The sequence below is a fragment of the Hemitrygon akajei genome, chromosome 12 (assembly GCF_048418815.1).
Source record: "Hemitrygon akajei chromosome 12, sHemAka1.3, whole genome shotgun sequence".
Taxonomy (NCBI): Eukaryota; Metazoa; Chordata; class Chondrichthyes; order Myliobatiformes; family Dasyatidae; genus Hemitrygon; species Hemitrygon akajei.
In genome coordinates this window covers 82,882,738-82,900,508 of record NC_133135.1, presented here as the reverse complement: position 1 = coordinate 82,900,508, position 17,771 = coordinate 82,882,738, and the positions used below count along the sequence as shown (strand labels likewise).

General features: G+C 40.2%; 1 protein-coding gene across 1 annotated transcript in view; it reads left to right on the top strand.

Moving 5' to 3' along the window:
• The window catches only part of lhx4 (LIM homeobox 4), an 85,571-nt gene extending 68,602 nt beyond the window's left edge, over positions 1–16,969 (top strand). Inside the window, exons 4-6 of the mRNA XM_073063615.1 lie at positions 4,251–4,408; positions 5,771–5,942; positions 10,105–16,969. Coding sequence (XP_072919716.1) covers positions 4,251–4,408; positions 5,771–5,942; positions 10,105–10,490 — 716 coding nt within the window. The 3' untranslated portion in view covers positions 10,491–16,969. The remainder of the gene's footprint in view (positions 1–4,250; positions 4,409–5,770; positions 5,943–10,104) is intronic.
• The last annotated feature ends 802 nt before the right edge of the window (positions 16,970–17,771 follow it).

The window sequence follows — 17,771 nt, the reverse complement described above, 5'->3', positions numbered from 1 at the left end:
CACAGGATCGAGCTATCTGTATTGGCTAACAAGTGTTAGCAGATGAAAAGCATATGTAAGTTATAGAAATAATTCAGACTTAGCATTGGGCTGTCAAATGCCTTTACTTACAGGCTAGGCCATTTACAATTCTTTCAGGCTACTGACAGATTAAATGCAGACATGTCTGAAGCATAAAATCAGGTGCCTGCAAATAACCAGACCATTTTCAGCAGCAATTGCCCCACCGTGAGTTCTACATTAGACTCTTGAATGTTTTCCTTGACCTGAAATAATGTCATTTGCTTAAATTGGCTTAGTAAGCCATCAAGAAACATGAATTGCAAGACAATAGAATCAAAATTCATCTACACTGACTACTGCCTTCCTTGAAGCTCCATTATACAAAGGAAATGCATTTTTAGCCAATGATAACACTTACTGTCTATCAGCTTGTCCACAACTTCTGGAGCTATGAAATCCCCTGAGCTACAAAGTCTTGACATCCATAGATCCAAAGCCACCAATCTCTCCTGAGGTTCCACACTCTATCCAAATACATTAATTCCTAAAGGAAATCTCCAATTTTTAACTTTAATTTGGATTTGACCATTTATAGCGTGAAGTCTTTAATCTGGGCAGAAATACGATAACTTTTCATTATCTCTTGTCAATACAGTCTAACGTAATGTATAGGATTGTAGATGTGAAGTAAGTGTTCATGAGCACAATTGTATATTCTTCTAAAAATTCAGTAAAGCAGCTTATATATTAAGTAATTTTTATTTTATTTTGCTAAGGTATTTTCACTTCTGCACTAACTTATTTGTTCAAAACAGAATGTGGTAATTAAATCTATCCTTGACAAAATGTTTTCAACCAGTGTTGACAGAAATGCAACAAATGGTGATAGAGCACATTATTCCAGTCTTACCGCAGAATTGTCTAATCATCATCACTTTAATACCTAAAATCAAATGTGTGTTTTTGGAAAGAAAATCTAACCCACAGAACCCAATTTTTGAGGGGATTATGAATCATGAATTGGCTAGATTTTAAGAATAAAGCGGTACCGTAGATATTTAGCTCCAAGGAATTGCCTTTGTTCCTCTCAGTTGTATAGTGGAGAGCAGGCAGCACCTCATGGACATTACATCAACAGTACATCAGTTGCTTAGAAAGATGAGTATCAGACAGACAAAGAACATATGGATACAGTAAAAGTAAAGGTAAAAAGTAGAAGTAAATTTTATTATCAGAGTACATACATGTCACCACATACAACCCTAAGATTCATTTTCTTCTTGGCATACTCAGCAATTCTATAGAATAGTAACTATAACCGGATCAATGAAAGATCAACCAGAGTGCAGAAGACAATAAACTCTGCAGAGGTAAATCTGCATAAATAGCAAAAATAACATGAAATAACAAGATAAAATGTCCTTAAAACGAGATCATTGATTGTAGAACATAACAATGGATTGGCAAGTGAGTGTAGCTCTCCCTTTTGTTCAAGAGCCTGATGGTAGAGGGGTAGTTAAATGGTGGTGCGAGTCCTAAAGCTCTTGCACCTTTTGTTTGATGGCAGCAGTGTGAAAAGGGCATGGCCTGGGTGGTGAGAATCTCTGTTGATGGGTGTTGCTTTCCTATGACAGCGTTTCATGTAGATGTGCTCAATGGTTGGGAGGGTTTTACTCATAATATACTAACTGAATCCGTTACCTTTTATAGGATTTTCTATTCAAGGGCATTGGTGTTTCCATACCAGGATGTGATACCGCCAGTCAATGCACTTTTCACTACACATGTATAGAAGTTTGTCAAAACTTTTGATGTCATGCCAAATCTCTACAGACTCCTAAGAAAGTAGCGGCACTGCCATGCTTTCTTGGCAATTACACTTATTTTGAATCAATCTCTGTATCTCCAGCCTCTGTTGTGAATGAGTTGCGAGACCCAGGTTTAACACTGACCTATAACACTACAGCACTTGCCACATATCTTTGCCATAAAAGTTTGATAGGCAATAACACACAGCTAGAAAACTGATATGGAAGAGTATGATATTCTCTATTCATTGGAGCGTAGAAGGTTGAGGGGGGATTTGATCGAGGTATTTAAAATGTTGAGAGGGATAGATAGAGTTGACGTGAATAGGCTGTTTCCATTGAGAGTAGGGGAGATTCAAACGAGAGGACATGATTTGAGAGTTAGGGGGCAAAAGTTTAAGGGAAACACGAGGGGGTATTTCTTTACTCAGAGAGTGATAGCTGTGTGGAATGAGCTTCCTGTAGAAGTAGTAGAGGCCAGATCAGTTGTGTCATTTAAGGTAAAATTGGATAGGTATATGGATAGGAAAGGAGTGGAGGGTTATGGGCTGAGTGCGGGTAGGTGGGACTAGGTGAGATTAAGAGTTCGGCACGGACTAGGAGGGCCGGAATGGCCTGTTTCCGTGCTGTGATTGTTATATGGTTATATATGGTTATATGATCTCATACTCTTCCAGTTTATTCAGGCTGTTTAAGCATGTGTTTGAAGTTTGCAGTAGTGTAGATCTATGACAATGTGGAACCAGGATATTTGAAAGTCAGAAGTTCTAAATGTTAAATGAGTGACAAACGGCGTGTTAAGTTGGGGTGTGCCAGTAGATGTTACATGACATCTAAATATGAGAGTTCTGACATTGACCACATGAGTGGATCCATTCCAAGGGACTTGATACTAAGCACTGTCTGTTGCTGTTAGTTCATCATGAGGCTGTGACTGGAGGACTTCCTGGTTTATATAAAGTACCTCTCCTTTCTTCTCCTGCTTTGAATGTTTTGAACCATATCTGAAAAACTATAGCAGCCTTCCCTGCCTCAATATATGCCATTCTTTAGTGTTTCCTCAGTCAGTTTCACTTGCTGCATGACTGCCTCTCTCAGCATTATGTTTGTGCAAGTTAGCCTAAGCATTGCAGACATCAGAGAGAGCAGATGCTGGAATCTGGAGTAAGGCACAAAACTCAGGAGATCAGACAGCATCTGTGGAAATTAGGCAGTCGAAATTTCGGGTCAGGAACCTTCATCTGGACTGGAGAATTTCAGATGAAGAGTGTCAAACTGAAATATCAACTATCTGTTTCCCTTTATAGTTGCTGCCTGACCTTCTGAGTTCTGACATGTCTTTGTGTGTTGATTAAGTACGTATATATAACTTGCTATAGCTAGTTGCATGACAATGGTGTCTGGCAATGCATCCAGCCAGTGAAGAAATGGGGGCACTGATTAGACATGGATATAATTTAAATGAGAAAGCAACGAATTTCACAACATATGCCAGTGATAATAAACCCGATTCTGATTCTGAAAACCACAAAGCTGATGTGCTGCCTATAATGGATGTAAGTTCTAAGTGAATTGTCAGGATTCAAAATTCAAGTTTATTTGTTATGTGTACATTGAAACATGCAGTGAAATGCATCATTTGCCTTAACAACCAACACACCTGAGAGTGTGTGTGACGCCACACATTACGGCGTCAACATAACATGCCCACAATGCTCAGAAACACGGCACACAACATAAGAAGCAACGAAACAACAACAGCAAGCCGAGCCCCTTTCCTCTCTCTCACCCATGCACTTACACAGGCCTGTAATTCCAGGACAGGCCTCTAGGGTTGGGCCTGTGGATGTTGGGCTTCACCTTACCCAATGGACTCGCAGAGACTCTCAGGCTGTGGTGAACTACATATACCTGTCTGGACTGCTCCTGTGGCTCCTCCCACAGACCCCTGTATAAAGGTGATTGAGGCCTGATGCCCGGCCTCATTCTACAGGATGTAGTGTTGTTCATTCTTCCAGTCAATAAAAGCCGATACCTCGCTTCTTATGTCTCAGAGTGAGTTATTGATGGTGCATCACAGGCCAAAGAACCTCAAGTTCCGGACTTCAGATCGATCCTCGGCCTTCAATCCCAGGATCACAATAATCATTGATTAGGCCTCGAATTCTGTATTTGCTGATGATTGGACCCGGAACACTAGGACCATATCATTTGTAAACCCTTGCTAGTTTTCTGGGACCATTCAAGGTAAATCCTTCTCGCCCCATGGACTGAATTAAGTTACTTCTCCAAGAAAGTGATTGAGATAACTTATACTTTGACATTGCACATCCTTATGCACGTATTATAATATAAAGCATGTACTTTGTTTGCACTGACTTTATCACATGTTACAGCTTGTAATTTTAATATCTACTCCAAACCTGTTGTCTTACACAGATGCTGATGCAGAGGCTGGAGCAAAGAGGCCGCGGACTACAATTACAGCTAAGCAATTGGAAACACTGAAAAATGCATACAAAACCTCTCCAAAGCCAGCTCGCCATGTGCGGGAACAGCTCTCTTCAGAGACGGGGCTTGACATGAGGGTTGTGCAGGTAAATGGAGAAGCCACTTTTCTGGGCACGCACCTTGCTTGGTTTTGCTTGGCCACCACTATTACGTATGCAGAGTACATTAGTATTCACACCACTCCCTCACCAGTGGTCAAAGCAGCTTACAGCTGCTTGCTTGCAGGAGCAATGTCAGCAGATGGTGAGGTCACTGTGGTGACATCACTGTGGTGACATCATCAAGGCAGCACTGAGACTAAACAGTGTCATGTGATAAATCAGTAAACCCTTCCTCTCCCATATAACGTGGGATCTTCAAGGCAGAACAGGATAAAGATGCAGGCCACTTGGAAGCTTCATGGCAGAATAGGATAATGATGCAGGCCACTGAAAAATGTTGCTATTTTTGGATTTTTTTCAACTATGTAAAATAAATCAAAGCTGCAATTATGGAAAAAAGACGTTAAAAATACCTGCGAAGCTATTGCCTCCGGTCTCATAAAAGTTGACCATATCATCTAAGGTCAATAATGTTTATCATGCACACCCAGCATACCAGGAAGAAGGGTTCAAAGTTGTAGCCCTGTGCTGTTGCAAAAGGAAATGAGCGCAAATTAGGTGCTTGAAGACTATGTGCTGTCTTGCTGAAGAACCAGTGCTTAGTCCATGAAGTTCTGGAAGGGGAGATGACCGGCTCAGTTCTACCCCGAAGAGCAATGCCTGGCTCTTACGGATCACGCCTAACATGTTGAAGGCTAGTAGAGTACAACGTAAGAAAAACATGAAAACCTGTGTTCTATGGCTTGCTTGAGGTGAACCATCTAATGACCAGCTGGGAAGTAGGTTTTCAATCAGCAAATTACTACAATGTGAACTGAATATCTGATGTCTGAATTCACAATCAAACTTTAGGCCCCAAACAAGATTGGCATTGTGCCCTAAACTGCAGATGCTGGAAATCTGAAATAAAAACTGTAAATATTGTAAACGTTCAGCAGGTCAAGCAGTATTAGTTAATACGTCTGAAACCCATTGTCACACTTTGAAATAAGATCAAATAATTATTTTTCAGTAATAAAGAAGTTTGGAGAATGGTGGCTGATAGGTTGAGACCTTGATTTTATGTGCCAATTAAATAAGTCCTCATTATCATCAATGGTTTTGAGTGTGGGCTGAAAATAAGAAACGTCATGAATAAGGTGCATTTTTTGGTTTGACTGATCATTCAGTTTGAATGCATTCATGATCACTAATGTGGTCCATCTGATATTTGACTGATCATAAATGCATTCAATAATTTTCACAACAAAGTCTATAAAGATTTGACATACATAGACCACATTACCTTACCTAGCCAGGTGATGCTGACCAAATATTTAGAGATGGAAATTGTCAAATTTCTTTCAGGTTTGGTTCCAGAACAGAAGAGCGAAGGAGAAGCGCTTGAAGAAGGATGCTGGCAGACACCGATGGGGACAGTACTACAAGAATGTGAAAAGAAGCCGTGGTGGAACAAAGAGTGGGAAAGAGAGCTCATTGGAGGATGCAGGCCTCAGTGATAGTGAGCTGAGTCTCAGAGGTGAGTAAGCTAAACAAGGGCAACATTGTTTAATAGCTTGAGGAAATTAGCACACGAGCCTTCAAGAAAGAGTTAGTTATTAAGGTATTCAATTGGACATCAGAGCTGTTCTTTGCAGCTTTTAATAATCATGGCATTAAGGCTTTTGCAGACAATAGAAGAATTAGTGCATTGAGATCCCTGCCACTACATTGAGAAATCCTCGGGTGTTCAAGTTGTGCATTGGGTGGCAGAAAAAATCTATAGAAGCCATGTCACACAAACCAGGGAAAATTTCAGGCTCTACTGGTTTAATACCCAAATTCTTTCTACTGCCTCCAATTTGTGTGATGGTTTGAGCTCCCTTTAGCCAGATGGCAGTAGCTGTAATGAGTTTCAAGGAACTCATGCCTAGCATGGAGAACTAGATTATTTGATCACCGTATCCAAAACTCATTTACACTATTCATTCCAGTATCTAGTGTATTATCTATAGTGGGTACACTGTAGCATCTCATCAATTCTCAATGAAAGACATCTGGCAGACTAGTCTGCACTGCAAACTGGAAGCACAGATTTACAAAGGCTACTAATTTACATCACTTTTCAGTATACTTCAATGTACAGCACAAATTGACCAAAAAGTTAGACCTAGAGTAATTCAGCACAGAAACAGCCCTATCTAGCCCACGCCAACATGATAGTCTGCCTAGTCACATCTACCACACAAATATCATATCCCTCCAAACCATTCCCACCTATGTATCTGCCCAATCTGTTTCAACTGAACCCACATCTATCACATTTGCAGGCAACTCATTCCACATGAGCATCACGCTCTGATGGGAAAAAGCCTGTATGGATTCACCCTGTCTATACCCCTCATAATTTTGTATGCATCTTTAATATCTCCCCTCATCTCCTGTGCTCCAAGGAATAAGGTCATAACAAATTCAAATCTTTCCCTATAACTCAGGTCCTCAAGTTCTGGCACCATCCTTATGAATTTTCTCTGCACTTTTTCAATCTTATTTAGATCTTTCGTGTAGGTAGGTGATCATAACTGCACATAATAATGTAAATTCAGCCTCATGAACATCATGTACAACTTCAACATAACATCCCAACTCCTGCACTCAGTGACCTGAGTTATGAAAGTCAGTGTGCCAAAAGCTCTCTTTATGATCCTATCTACCTGTGGTGCTAATGTCAAGGAATTGTTGATATCTATTCCTAGATCTCTCTGCACACCTCAGTGTCCTACAGTTCACTAAGTCTTACCTTCACTTGTCCTCCCAAAGTGCAAAACCTTGCACTGTCTATGTTGAATTCCATCTGACATCTTTCAACCCTTTTTCCCAGCTGGTCAAGATCACACTGCAAGCTTCCTTGCTGTCCCCTACACTCCCAATCTTGGTGTCATCCACAAATTTGCTAATCCAGTTTACCATATTATCATTAACAGATGATAAACAACAATGGACACGGCACCAATCCCTGCACCACACCAATATTCACAGGCCTCCATTCAGAGACAGAACCATTTACTACCAAATTCTGGCTTCTCCCACTAAGCCAATATTGAGTCTAAATGGCTACTTCATCCTATTCATCCTTTTGGCATGAGGGACTTTGTCCAGGCCTTACTAAAGTCTATGTAGAAAAAGTCCACTGCTTTCCTAAACCTTGGTAATCTCCTCAAAGATCTCTTTAGACATGACCTAACATGCACAAAACTATGTTGACTGTCCCTAATCAAGCCCTGTCTGTCCAAATAGTTATATATCCTGTCCATTAGAATAGCTTCCAATAATACAGTACCACAGCTGATGTAGGCTCACAGGACTATAATGTCTGACTTATTTTTAGAGCCTTTCTTTACAACAGAACAACATTAGGTATCCTCCTATCTTCCGGCACCTCACCAATGGCTAAGGACATTTTCAGTATCTCTGCCAGGACCCCTGCAATTTCTGTACAAGCTTCCCACAATGCCTGATAGAACACCTTGTCAGGCCCTAGGTATTTATCGATTCTAATTTGCCTTAAGACAGACTCCTCTTCCATCAACTGGATATGGTCCATGACCTCACTATTCTTTTGCCTCAGTTCTACATTGTCCATGCTACCTTCCAAACAAATGCGGATGTGAAAAAATCATTTAAGATCTCCCCTATAACCTTTCAGCTCCATGCACAGATATTCTCTCTAATCTTCAAAAGGACCAATGGTGTTCCTTGCTAACCTTTTGCTCTTAATATAGCTATAAAAACCCTTGGGATTCTCTTTCACCTTGTCTGCCAGAGTAACCACATGGCCTCTTTTTAGCATTCCTGATTTCTCTCTTAAAGTGTTCTCTTGCACTTTTTCTGCTCCTCAAGTACCCCATCTGTCCCTAACTTCCTATACCTGATGTACACCAACCGATTTTTCTTTACCAGGGCCTCAAAATCCCACGATAACCAGGGTTCCCTAAACCTGTCAGTCTTGCCTTTTATTCTAACAGAAACATCCATAATTGACCTAGCTAACAAATTGGTTAAGTACCGGGACAGGAACAGAAATAGAACACCACTGTTTTAGAAAGGAACAAGGGAGAATAAAAGGAACCATAGACCATCATCATCATCATTATGTGCCATGTCATATGACGTAGATGATTGTGCTTTCATGAATAAGATTGCTCTTGGCAAATTTTTCTACAGAAGTGGTTTGCCAATGCCTTCCTCTGGGTAGTGTCTTTACAAGATAGGTGACTCCAGCCATTATTAATTCTCTTCAGAGGTTGTCTGCCTGCCATCAGTGGTGACATAACCAGGACTTGTGATATGTACCAGCTGTTTATAGACCTTCTCTTCATGCTGCCATAGCTTTACGTGGCCCTGATCAAGAGGATAAGCAGGTGTCACACCTTGCCCAAGGGTGACCTGCACTCTAGCAGAGCGAAGGAGCACCTTACTCCTCCTTGGTACAGATGTATCCCCACTCTGCCACCCACTGCTTTGATATTAGTACTATGGAACCTGCTGGAATCCACTATTATGGCACTCCCAGGGCACAGAAAATCATAAGAGGATTAGGCAGAGTCATCTGGGATTTATGAAATCTTTTTGCAAATTTATCGGTATACTTTGAACTTGTAATGATCAGAATCACATGACATTTGTTGTCTTTGTGGCAGCAGTACGACGTAATAGATAATAATAGAGAAAAAAACTACAAATTACTGTAAGTATATATATGTATAAAATAGTTAAGTTAAATAAATGGTGCAAAAGTAAAAATAAAGAAGTAGTGTAGCGTTCATAGGTTCAATGTCCATTCAGAAATTGAATTAGCAGATTTGATCAAGGCAAATCATTTTAATTTAGTGTTGTTAATAAGGTCCCACAGAAGATACTGCTAAACAGAATTAGAGCACTTTTTCTGCCAGGTATTATACTCATGTGGAATGCTAGTTTGTTAACAGAAAGAAAACAAACCTGTAGGAACAAATAAGCGTGTCGCAAAGGCACCAGAGGAACTCGGCAGGAAGCATCAGTGGAAGGAAATGGAAAGCTGACATTTTGTTGAGACCAGTCAAGCAGGAGAGGATAGATAGGAGGGAGGAAAAAGTACAGGGAAGGGCTGGAGAAGGAGCTGTCGGGTGATAGCTGGATCCAGGTGAGGGGAGTGATAGCAGATGAGGGAGAAAGGAGATCACTCAGCTGGATTCATCTATCATCTGTCAACTCTTGCTACACCCCTTCACCTTTTATATTAAATAAGGTACTGTGCAAAAGTCCTAGATACATATATTTAACTAGGGGGTGCCTGAGAGTTTTGCACAGCACTCTACACTGTTTATTTTGTAAGCTTCATGTAAGCGGGGAGTTTCATTTCACCCTGATGTAAATGAGAACAAACTTATCTGAATCTAATAAGAATCTGAGTCTGTCCTCATGGAGCAATATTAGACAGCAGAGTTCAATCATATTGGCCTAAGAGAAATATGATGTGATTATACCTTAATATAAAACCTTAATTGCAGGAGTTATCTTAAAAATGCAAGATTATGCAGATTCAGGTTGTATTCGCTAGGATACAAATTAAAGAGATTATTTGATTGCTGTCCATGGTAGACTATTTTTCCCAGTATTACTGTTGACAACCGCTCTAATTTTTTTGCTTGTCACTGTTCCAGATGATCAGATACTCTCTGAGCTAGGACACGCCAATGGGATATATAGCGGTGTGAGTGACGTGACTGGCCGGCAGTTACTGAATGGGGCCTTCACCGTGGATGTCACAGGACAGCAGTACCATGACCTGAGAGCAAGCAGCCCCTACGGAATACCCCAGTCTCCATCGTCCATAGCCTCCGCCCCCGCACACACCCCACTTATGAACAGCCTCGGTTATATTGACAATAACTTGGGAATTATAGCACAAGGAGGACAGGGAATGGGCCATGCCCTGAGAATGATGACAGGAGGTCCCACGTCTGATATCTCCACAGGTAGCAGTGCTGGTTACCCAGACTTTCCAACAAGTCCTGCCTCCTGGCTTGATGACATGGACCGGTTTTAATGCACCATGAGGTTAGCCTGAGATGCAATGGCGATGTCCGAAAGAGTGCGAGCGGCCTCAGACACTGCAGGACTTCTGCAGGCAAGCGATGTATGTGTTTACAGCTTTGGTTTCCTCACCCTGTGGCAGTGAATTCAACTCAAATTTAGCACAGAGTTTCATGGACCAAAACCATTGGGTCTGAGACAGGCACTCTTCTTGATGGGCCTTCCTGCTACACCAGTGCTTGCAAATGACAACAGGACCACTTGGTGATGTCTCATTGGCTGAAATGTCAAAGTGATAGAAGCATGCAGGTGTGTGAGGGAGGAGACACTTGTGCAATGGTCTAGTCATAAAGGGGACAATGAAACTTGAGATGGGCTTACTGGAGGGTGCATTTCACTATAGCTAAACTTCAAATCTACAAACCTACAAGCAAAGAGACAAACTGTAGAGTTGGCCGTAAACGCCACTGTAAAATAAGCAGTAGACACGAACGCTCTGCCACACGTATCTTACTTCAACATGGTATTTAGGTTACTGATGACATAAGAGGTGATACAGAGGCTAATCTATCCCAATGTTATTGGATTGACATTGAATGTGTGTGGCCCAGGGTTCATCCCCAGATGCTGATGGCATTGCGACTGTGGATGGGGTGGAGGGTGGAGGGGAGAAGGGTGGCAGGGGCAGCGCTTGATAAGGAGGTAAGAAGAACTCTAACCTTCCCACTCTTGGTGTACATTGCCAAGTTCACACCCCCTTAGGATCTCTTTCAGTTGTTATAGGAACAACAGCTGGCCAATTCAGCCCAGTGAGCCAACTTTGGTTCCACTTGCCCAATACGTTAGGCTAACTAGACACTGGGTTCTACTCCAGGATGAAACTGTGAAAGAAACACAGAACCAGTGGTGCACATTTAAGCCTGTGAGTCATAGCTGAAAGGTACTATGCTCAGAATCTAGAACTCTCCCACAAACATTTCGAGATTTGTAAACTCCTAATAGTGAACACAGGCAAACTCAAATGACTGTGCGTAGATGTCCTGAGAATTCAACAAGTCCTGTATTATTAAAAGCTATAGAAATAAACCCCAAATAAAACAACAGGCTGGAGACTGAGTCCTTAACCTGCTACTGAGTAACTGCCTCCACGTTGCCTCTCAGCTCCAAAAAAATCACCTATTTAAATCCATACAAAACCCTTCAGCCTTGCCACTCAAGCCTGACACTTGCTGAAAGAGTCAGCCCAGTTCAAATTTGCCACTCGTCTTTGCTCTGTGGTGTACGTATATATTTTTTCCAGGTACAACGAGAGCTTTATTAAACTCTCTATTTTACGCAACTAGGTGGGGCTGTTGGAAGAATTTTCCCTTTGCTATTTTAGAGAAAAGGATGGCAAATGCACTCTAGATCTTCTTTCTAAGTCTATTTTTTTTTGTGAAACTGTTTTTTAATTTTTCCCTGATATATAAAAATGTATTGTGATACCAAGACAATCTTCTCCTGGCTTTGAAACGACTCGTAATGAAGGCACACGCAATCTCACAAGTATAGGAGATGTGGAATGAATGTGAAAGGTCAGTTGCCCATTTACTTCGGTTAAATCCTGACGGGTATGAACCAATTTGCTTTGTAAACCTATGTTTTATTTCAGGAATTGCACTGCATTCCGTTATTTTTTTAATCCAGTTTAGAAATCCTACCCACATCCCTTTTAATCAATAATCCAACAATTCACTGGAAGCCTAAAGCAGGTTAAGCAAAACATATTGCAATGTAATTTCTAAGTTGTGTTAGTGACATGTGAAATTAATCCTGTATTCAGCAGAAATAGACTGGCAATTGATGAACATTTTAGTGATTTTGCATTTGAAAGCGTTGTATTAAAGCAAGAGGTAGTAATTTGGTGCACAGGAGCCCATTATACATTCTACACAAATGATGAGATATCTGATTCCTTAGAGCCTAACACAGCAATCTGGTCCTCTGAAATTCTACATGATGGTACACCATGACAAATGGCTTGGCCTCTTGAAGTGTTTTATTGGAACTTAAAATGATGGTAATAAACAATGTTACTCTGGCCCATTCTACCTTGATTTAATATGAGTGAAGGGAACTTTTATGCTCTGCTCGCTTTTCTGAAGCTAAATTAACATCTGCAATTAAGATTGAAATTTGTCAAAAATTTGATTTTTGTCCAGCCACCTAAAAGGCACAAATTACACAGAGCTGACTGCTGGAAGACTACTCATCCCGGATTCTTTTGAACATGTGGTTTGTTTCGGTAATTCACAGGTCTTTGCTAATATTGATTTGAAGATGAATCACAGGGATAAAATCTAAAGCCAATTGGCAGCCAGACTGTTTTCTCATGTTACGATGGAGTAACGCAGCATACAGAGGGTCGTCAATCCACTACCTTACACCCACACTCAGTGATCTATTAATCTAATCCTATACTAAGCATATTTTATTCTTCCCACAATCTCAGCAACTCACCCGCCACCCCCAGATTCTACCACTATCCTACACACTAGAGCTGATAACAATGGCTACCAAACTGCATGTCCTTGGAATGAAGGAGATACCGGAGCACCCAGGGCGAACCTAGACAGTCACAAGCAGAAGTCCACAAAGACAATTTTGGAGGTCAGGGTTGAACCTGGGTGTCTAGAGCTGCCCCAATATTGATTTATAAATGCCCAAATGTAATGGTAACAATGAGGGAATCATGACCTTTTGGCAATGCTAATAGATAAATAGTAATCAGTGATCAAAGCAGGATCAATACCACCTAGCCAGACTTGTTGGATCTGAAATGAACTTGCGTTGGTTGTTGTCCACATGATTTGAAATTTGCTTCTTTTATCTACTTCTATTCACTCTCTGCACTCATGCACCTTGACTTCGCATCTAGCCAATGAACTTTTACTTCACTGGTTTCTCCGACGTTAATACCGGTGAGTTTTGGAAAAGTACTTCATGATTTATAATCATTTACTGAAAGCCTTAGTGTGGGCAGGGCATGGTCAACATGTCTTGCAAAATGAATGTGAAAACTGATAGCCATCATTTAATCTTGTGTCATTATAACTGCTCTGTAACTGGAGCTAAACTGGAAAATTGAAATAGCACATTAAGCAGATCAGCAATATTAAACATTAGATCTTTCGTTTCACATTTTCTAGTCCCTCAGGAGGATTTTTTGTTTATTTCAACACAAATACAGTATGTTGAAGCAGTCACATCATAAACATTCGTGTGGAAATTGTGGTTATTGAAAATGAAGATCATAAGACCACAAGACATAGGAGCAGAATTCTGACATTTGGCCTATCGAGTCTGTTCCGCCATTCCATCATGGCTGATTTATTATCCCTCTCAATCCCATTCTCCTGCCTTCTCCCTGTAACCTTTGATGAGCTTACTAATTAGGAACGTACCAACCTATGCTTAAAATATACCCACAATCCTGAAAATCCTCTTTTCCAAAGATGCTGCCTACCCTGCTGAGTTCCTCCAGCATATTGTGTGTGTTGTTTTAAATATACCCAATGACTTTGCCTCCACAACCATGTGGGGCAATGAATTCCACAGATTTACCACCAGCTGGCTAACAAAATTCCTCCTCATTTCTGTTCCAAAGGGACGTCACTCTGTTCTGAGGCTCTACCCTTTGGTCCTAGACTGCCCCACTATAGGAAACATCCTCTCCACACTCAAACTATCTAGGCCTTACAATATTTGATAGGTTTCAATGAGATCTCCCCTCATTCTTCTAAGCTCTAGTGAGCACAGGCCCAGAGCCATCAAACGCTCTACATACGTTAAGTCTTTCATTCCCAGAATCATTCTTGTGAGCATCCTCCAATGCCAGCACACCTTTTCTTAATAAAGGGCCCAAAACTGTTCACAATACTCCAAGTGCGGTCTGACCAATGTCTTATAAAGCATCAGTAATACATTGTTACCTTTATATCCTAGTCCTCTTGAAATGAATGCCAACATTGCATTTGCCTTCCTTACCATCTATCAACCTACAAGTTAATCCTTTGAAATTCTGCTCGAGGACTCCCATCCAATATGCCTTTTCATTTATTTCCTATTTGAATACGTGGTAAACAATTCCAATAGAAATGAGGAATTGGATCATATGTAGTCAGTGATTCCATAGTTGTTTAGTTCAAAATGTTCAGTGATTCCACAGCCTGTTAAGATCAAGTGCAGAATTTGAGACCCAACCTACAATGGAGGTATGTTATTATACCCTGCCTGCATTGATTAACACTAGCAATTGGACATGCCTTAAAACAGGCTAGAAGCCACTCAATAATTGAAGAGCCCAACATTTGTATTAGATGGGGTGGGTGGCTTTGCCCTCAAAATTGTTATGACTTGTGTGGGGGGTGGGTGGTAATGATTAGTGAGGGAAACCTACATCACCTACATCTGAATTTTATTCCCCGGTCCTTGGTTTAATATGCAAATACTTAATGGAAATCTGAGGGCAACGTGGTGGATTAACAAATAGGACACCAGCTCAAACATAGAGGATAAGACAAAGTTTTACCAGTTTTAAAAGAATGAAAATATGTAAAGAAATTGTAGGACGATGGATGAGTACATAGTCATGTTTAGAATTGACAAAGTGCAGATCTAGATTACCTTGTAGAGCTCAACATCTGTGCTTGAGTGTGAATCATGTAGAATGGTTAAGAGAGAGATTCAGAAAAGAAAATACCCCTCTAAGTCAGCAGCCATGTCTTCAAACAAAATTTACTTGAAAAACTGTTTGGATTGTTCAGGACCAAATTGTTAATTTTCTGAAATGCTGTGAGACAGAGATAATCGTTCAGTTTTTTTTTATAATTTGGAAGCTTTTTAAGATAAGATATGGACATGTGTTTTAAAGGCCATCTTAAAATATGAAGTGTATGTACATTTTTCATTTCTAATTTTCTAGATTTGTACTGTGAATCTCATCTATTAAACCCTACTTGATATTGAAGACCAGTGAATGGCCCTGAGAGTCCCCATCTCATTGTCACAGTACTATATACCGGTTGACCAAGCAAAATAAGGTGCCTGACTAGTGCTTCTGATCAAAATGGACCTGCACAATTTTGCTTTGACCTCTTGCCATACAGCTGGCTGATCTCAGATCTAAATAGAGCTAAGCTTAATCATATAATCACCTCAAAGTGAAAAAAATTACAAGCACTCCAATCAAAACTATCTGGGTTGCTTGAATTCCTAACTTCCTAACTGCTTAAAATGCAGACCTTATTCATTCACTGCTGGCAAAGGCACGGCTTTACTGCTTATCTCTAGTTAACCTTCCACTGAATGAGTGGCTTGCGTGGCTATTTTTAAAAGATGTTTAAGAGCCAACAATTGCAATTTTTTTGTGCCTCTGAAATCTTACTTAGGCTGGATTGATTAAAGTTGACTCATTTCCTTCCTTAAATTGCACTGATGAATCAGATGTGCTTCTTCCAACCTCCTATTTAGCAGAAGCAGCAAAAAAATCACAACATTGGGTGTTTGTTTTTCCTACCATTCTCTATGTTGGTACTGTTTTATTCACATTAAACTGAGAATAAATCTAACTATGCATCTAGTCAAGGGCTGGGACCTTTCATTCTGCTCCCCCTTTCCTCCACCTCAATACAGTAAACTTTCTCCAGTGGGTTTCTGGTTGGTATACCGACCAGTGGCTCTGTAAATTTGCATGCAGAGGAACATCTGACCTGAAGGATGCAACTTTACAGATAAAGGTTAGGAAAATATCTGCAGCCAGTAACTGAGTAGTTTTGTAACCAAATAGGGAATAATAAGATAGATTGTTATAAATGGCAGGGGTTTGGTAATTAAGAAAAATGGAACTTAGTAATCATTGAAAACCCTTATTAATCTCTGATTCAATTGGTATACCAAATAACCTAGATGGTTCTATCACATGTGCTGATGCACTGTTACTGGCGGAAAGACATGCGTGGATGCTGAAATGATCCTAGATAATTTAACTCAGAAGAGGAGGCAAATGAAAGGCATTACTTTCCTTTAGCTTCTGTCCCGGGCTATTTGGCCTTATTATGGCACAGGTAAAAATTATGAGATGGCAAAGCCTGAGGAATCTAGGACAAGCTAGTAGCATTATTCGAATAAAGAATATCGCTGCACTTCCTGAAATAAAATTCGAACAACCAAATCTAAAGTAAATGTTTAAATTGGAATGAAAATATAGGAACGGTTACTGAACATCTTTATGTGTGTTTGACCTTTGAAGCAGAACTATATCCCATGGGCAGAGTTCTACATAATGATTTACCAATTAATTGAGGTAGATCAACTCGTGACCCTGCCAGAGTCACTGCATTTTACTGTGGTGTTTTGCTATCTTTTGGAAAGATGTGTAAGGTGTGATATCAATGTAATTCCTTCTGTCATTTTCATCACATGACTGATGCAACATCAAACCACCAAGGAAATTGTACTAGGACTCCTACCAGATAGGGTTTGATCGCTGGTACTTTTTGATCTTGTGCACTTTTGAAGAAAATAAATCACAATAACTCTGATTATCTGTTAGTTGACTTGTTCGCACTTTTTCACAACTAAGTGTGAGGATAAACATAGAGGTTGGAGTCTTTGCCTGCAGACATGTGGCTGCATTGGAAAATATCTACAGCTGCCCATCTTGGTGGTTCTAGCGTACCTGAATCTGCACCATGTCACCTGTCTTGTAGTCACTGTTTCAAATTATTACCATTTGTAAATTTTGTACAGCTTAACAGTGCAGTAATGTTTGCATATTTTGTTTTTCTGTAACTATTTATTGCCATGTGTCTTTGCAAAAATAAAGTGGTGATTTAATTTGTATATGCCTCCAATGAACTTGGCATGAAATCTGTCTGAAGAAATCTAATAAAATAAACTTCAATAAGGTTTATACGTTGATGTGTCAATTTTTACGTTTCCTTCAGATCATATTACCAACTGGGTTTAAAACAGATAGTCGTTGAGGCATGATTATGACAATTATTCTCTGTTGTAGGGTGCAATTATAATGGTTTGTAGTCGGTTCGAGCAGCTAAATATTTTCTTCAGTCAGCAACAAATGCAATGGGATTTCTTGTATAGACACATGTAGATAGGTTATGGGATTCTTTTTATTTTGTAATGAACTACTATCAGTTCCCAGCTTGTGTCCTTGCATCATTTTGAACAGGCCGCTGGATAAACATGCCACTTCTAATGTGTTTCCCGAGTCTGAGGGTTGCCAATAACATTT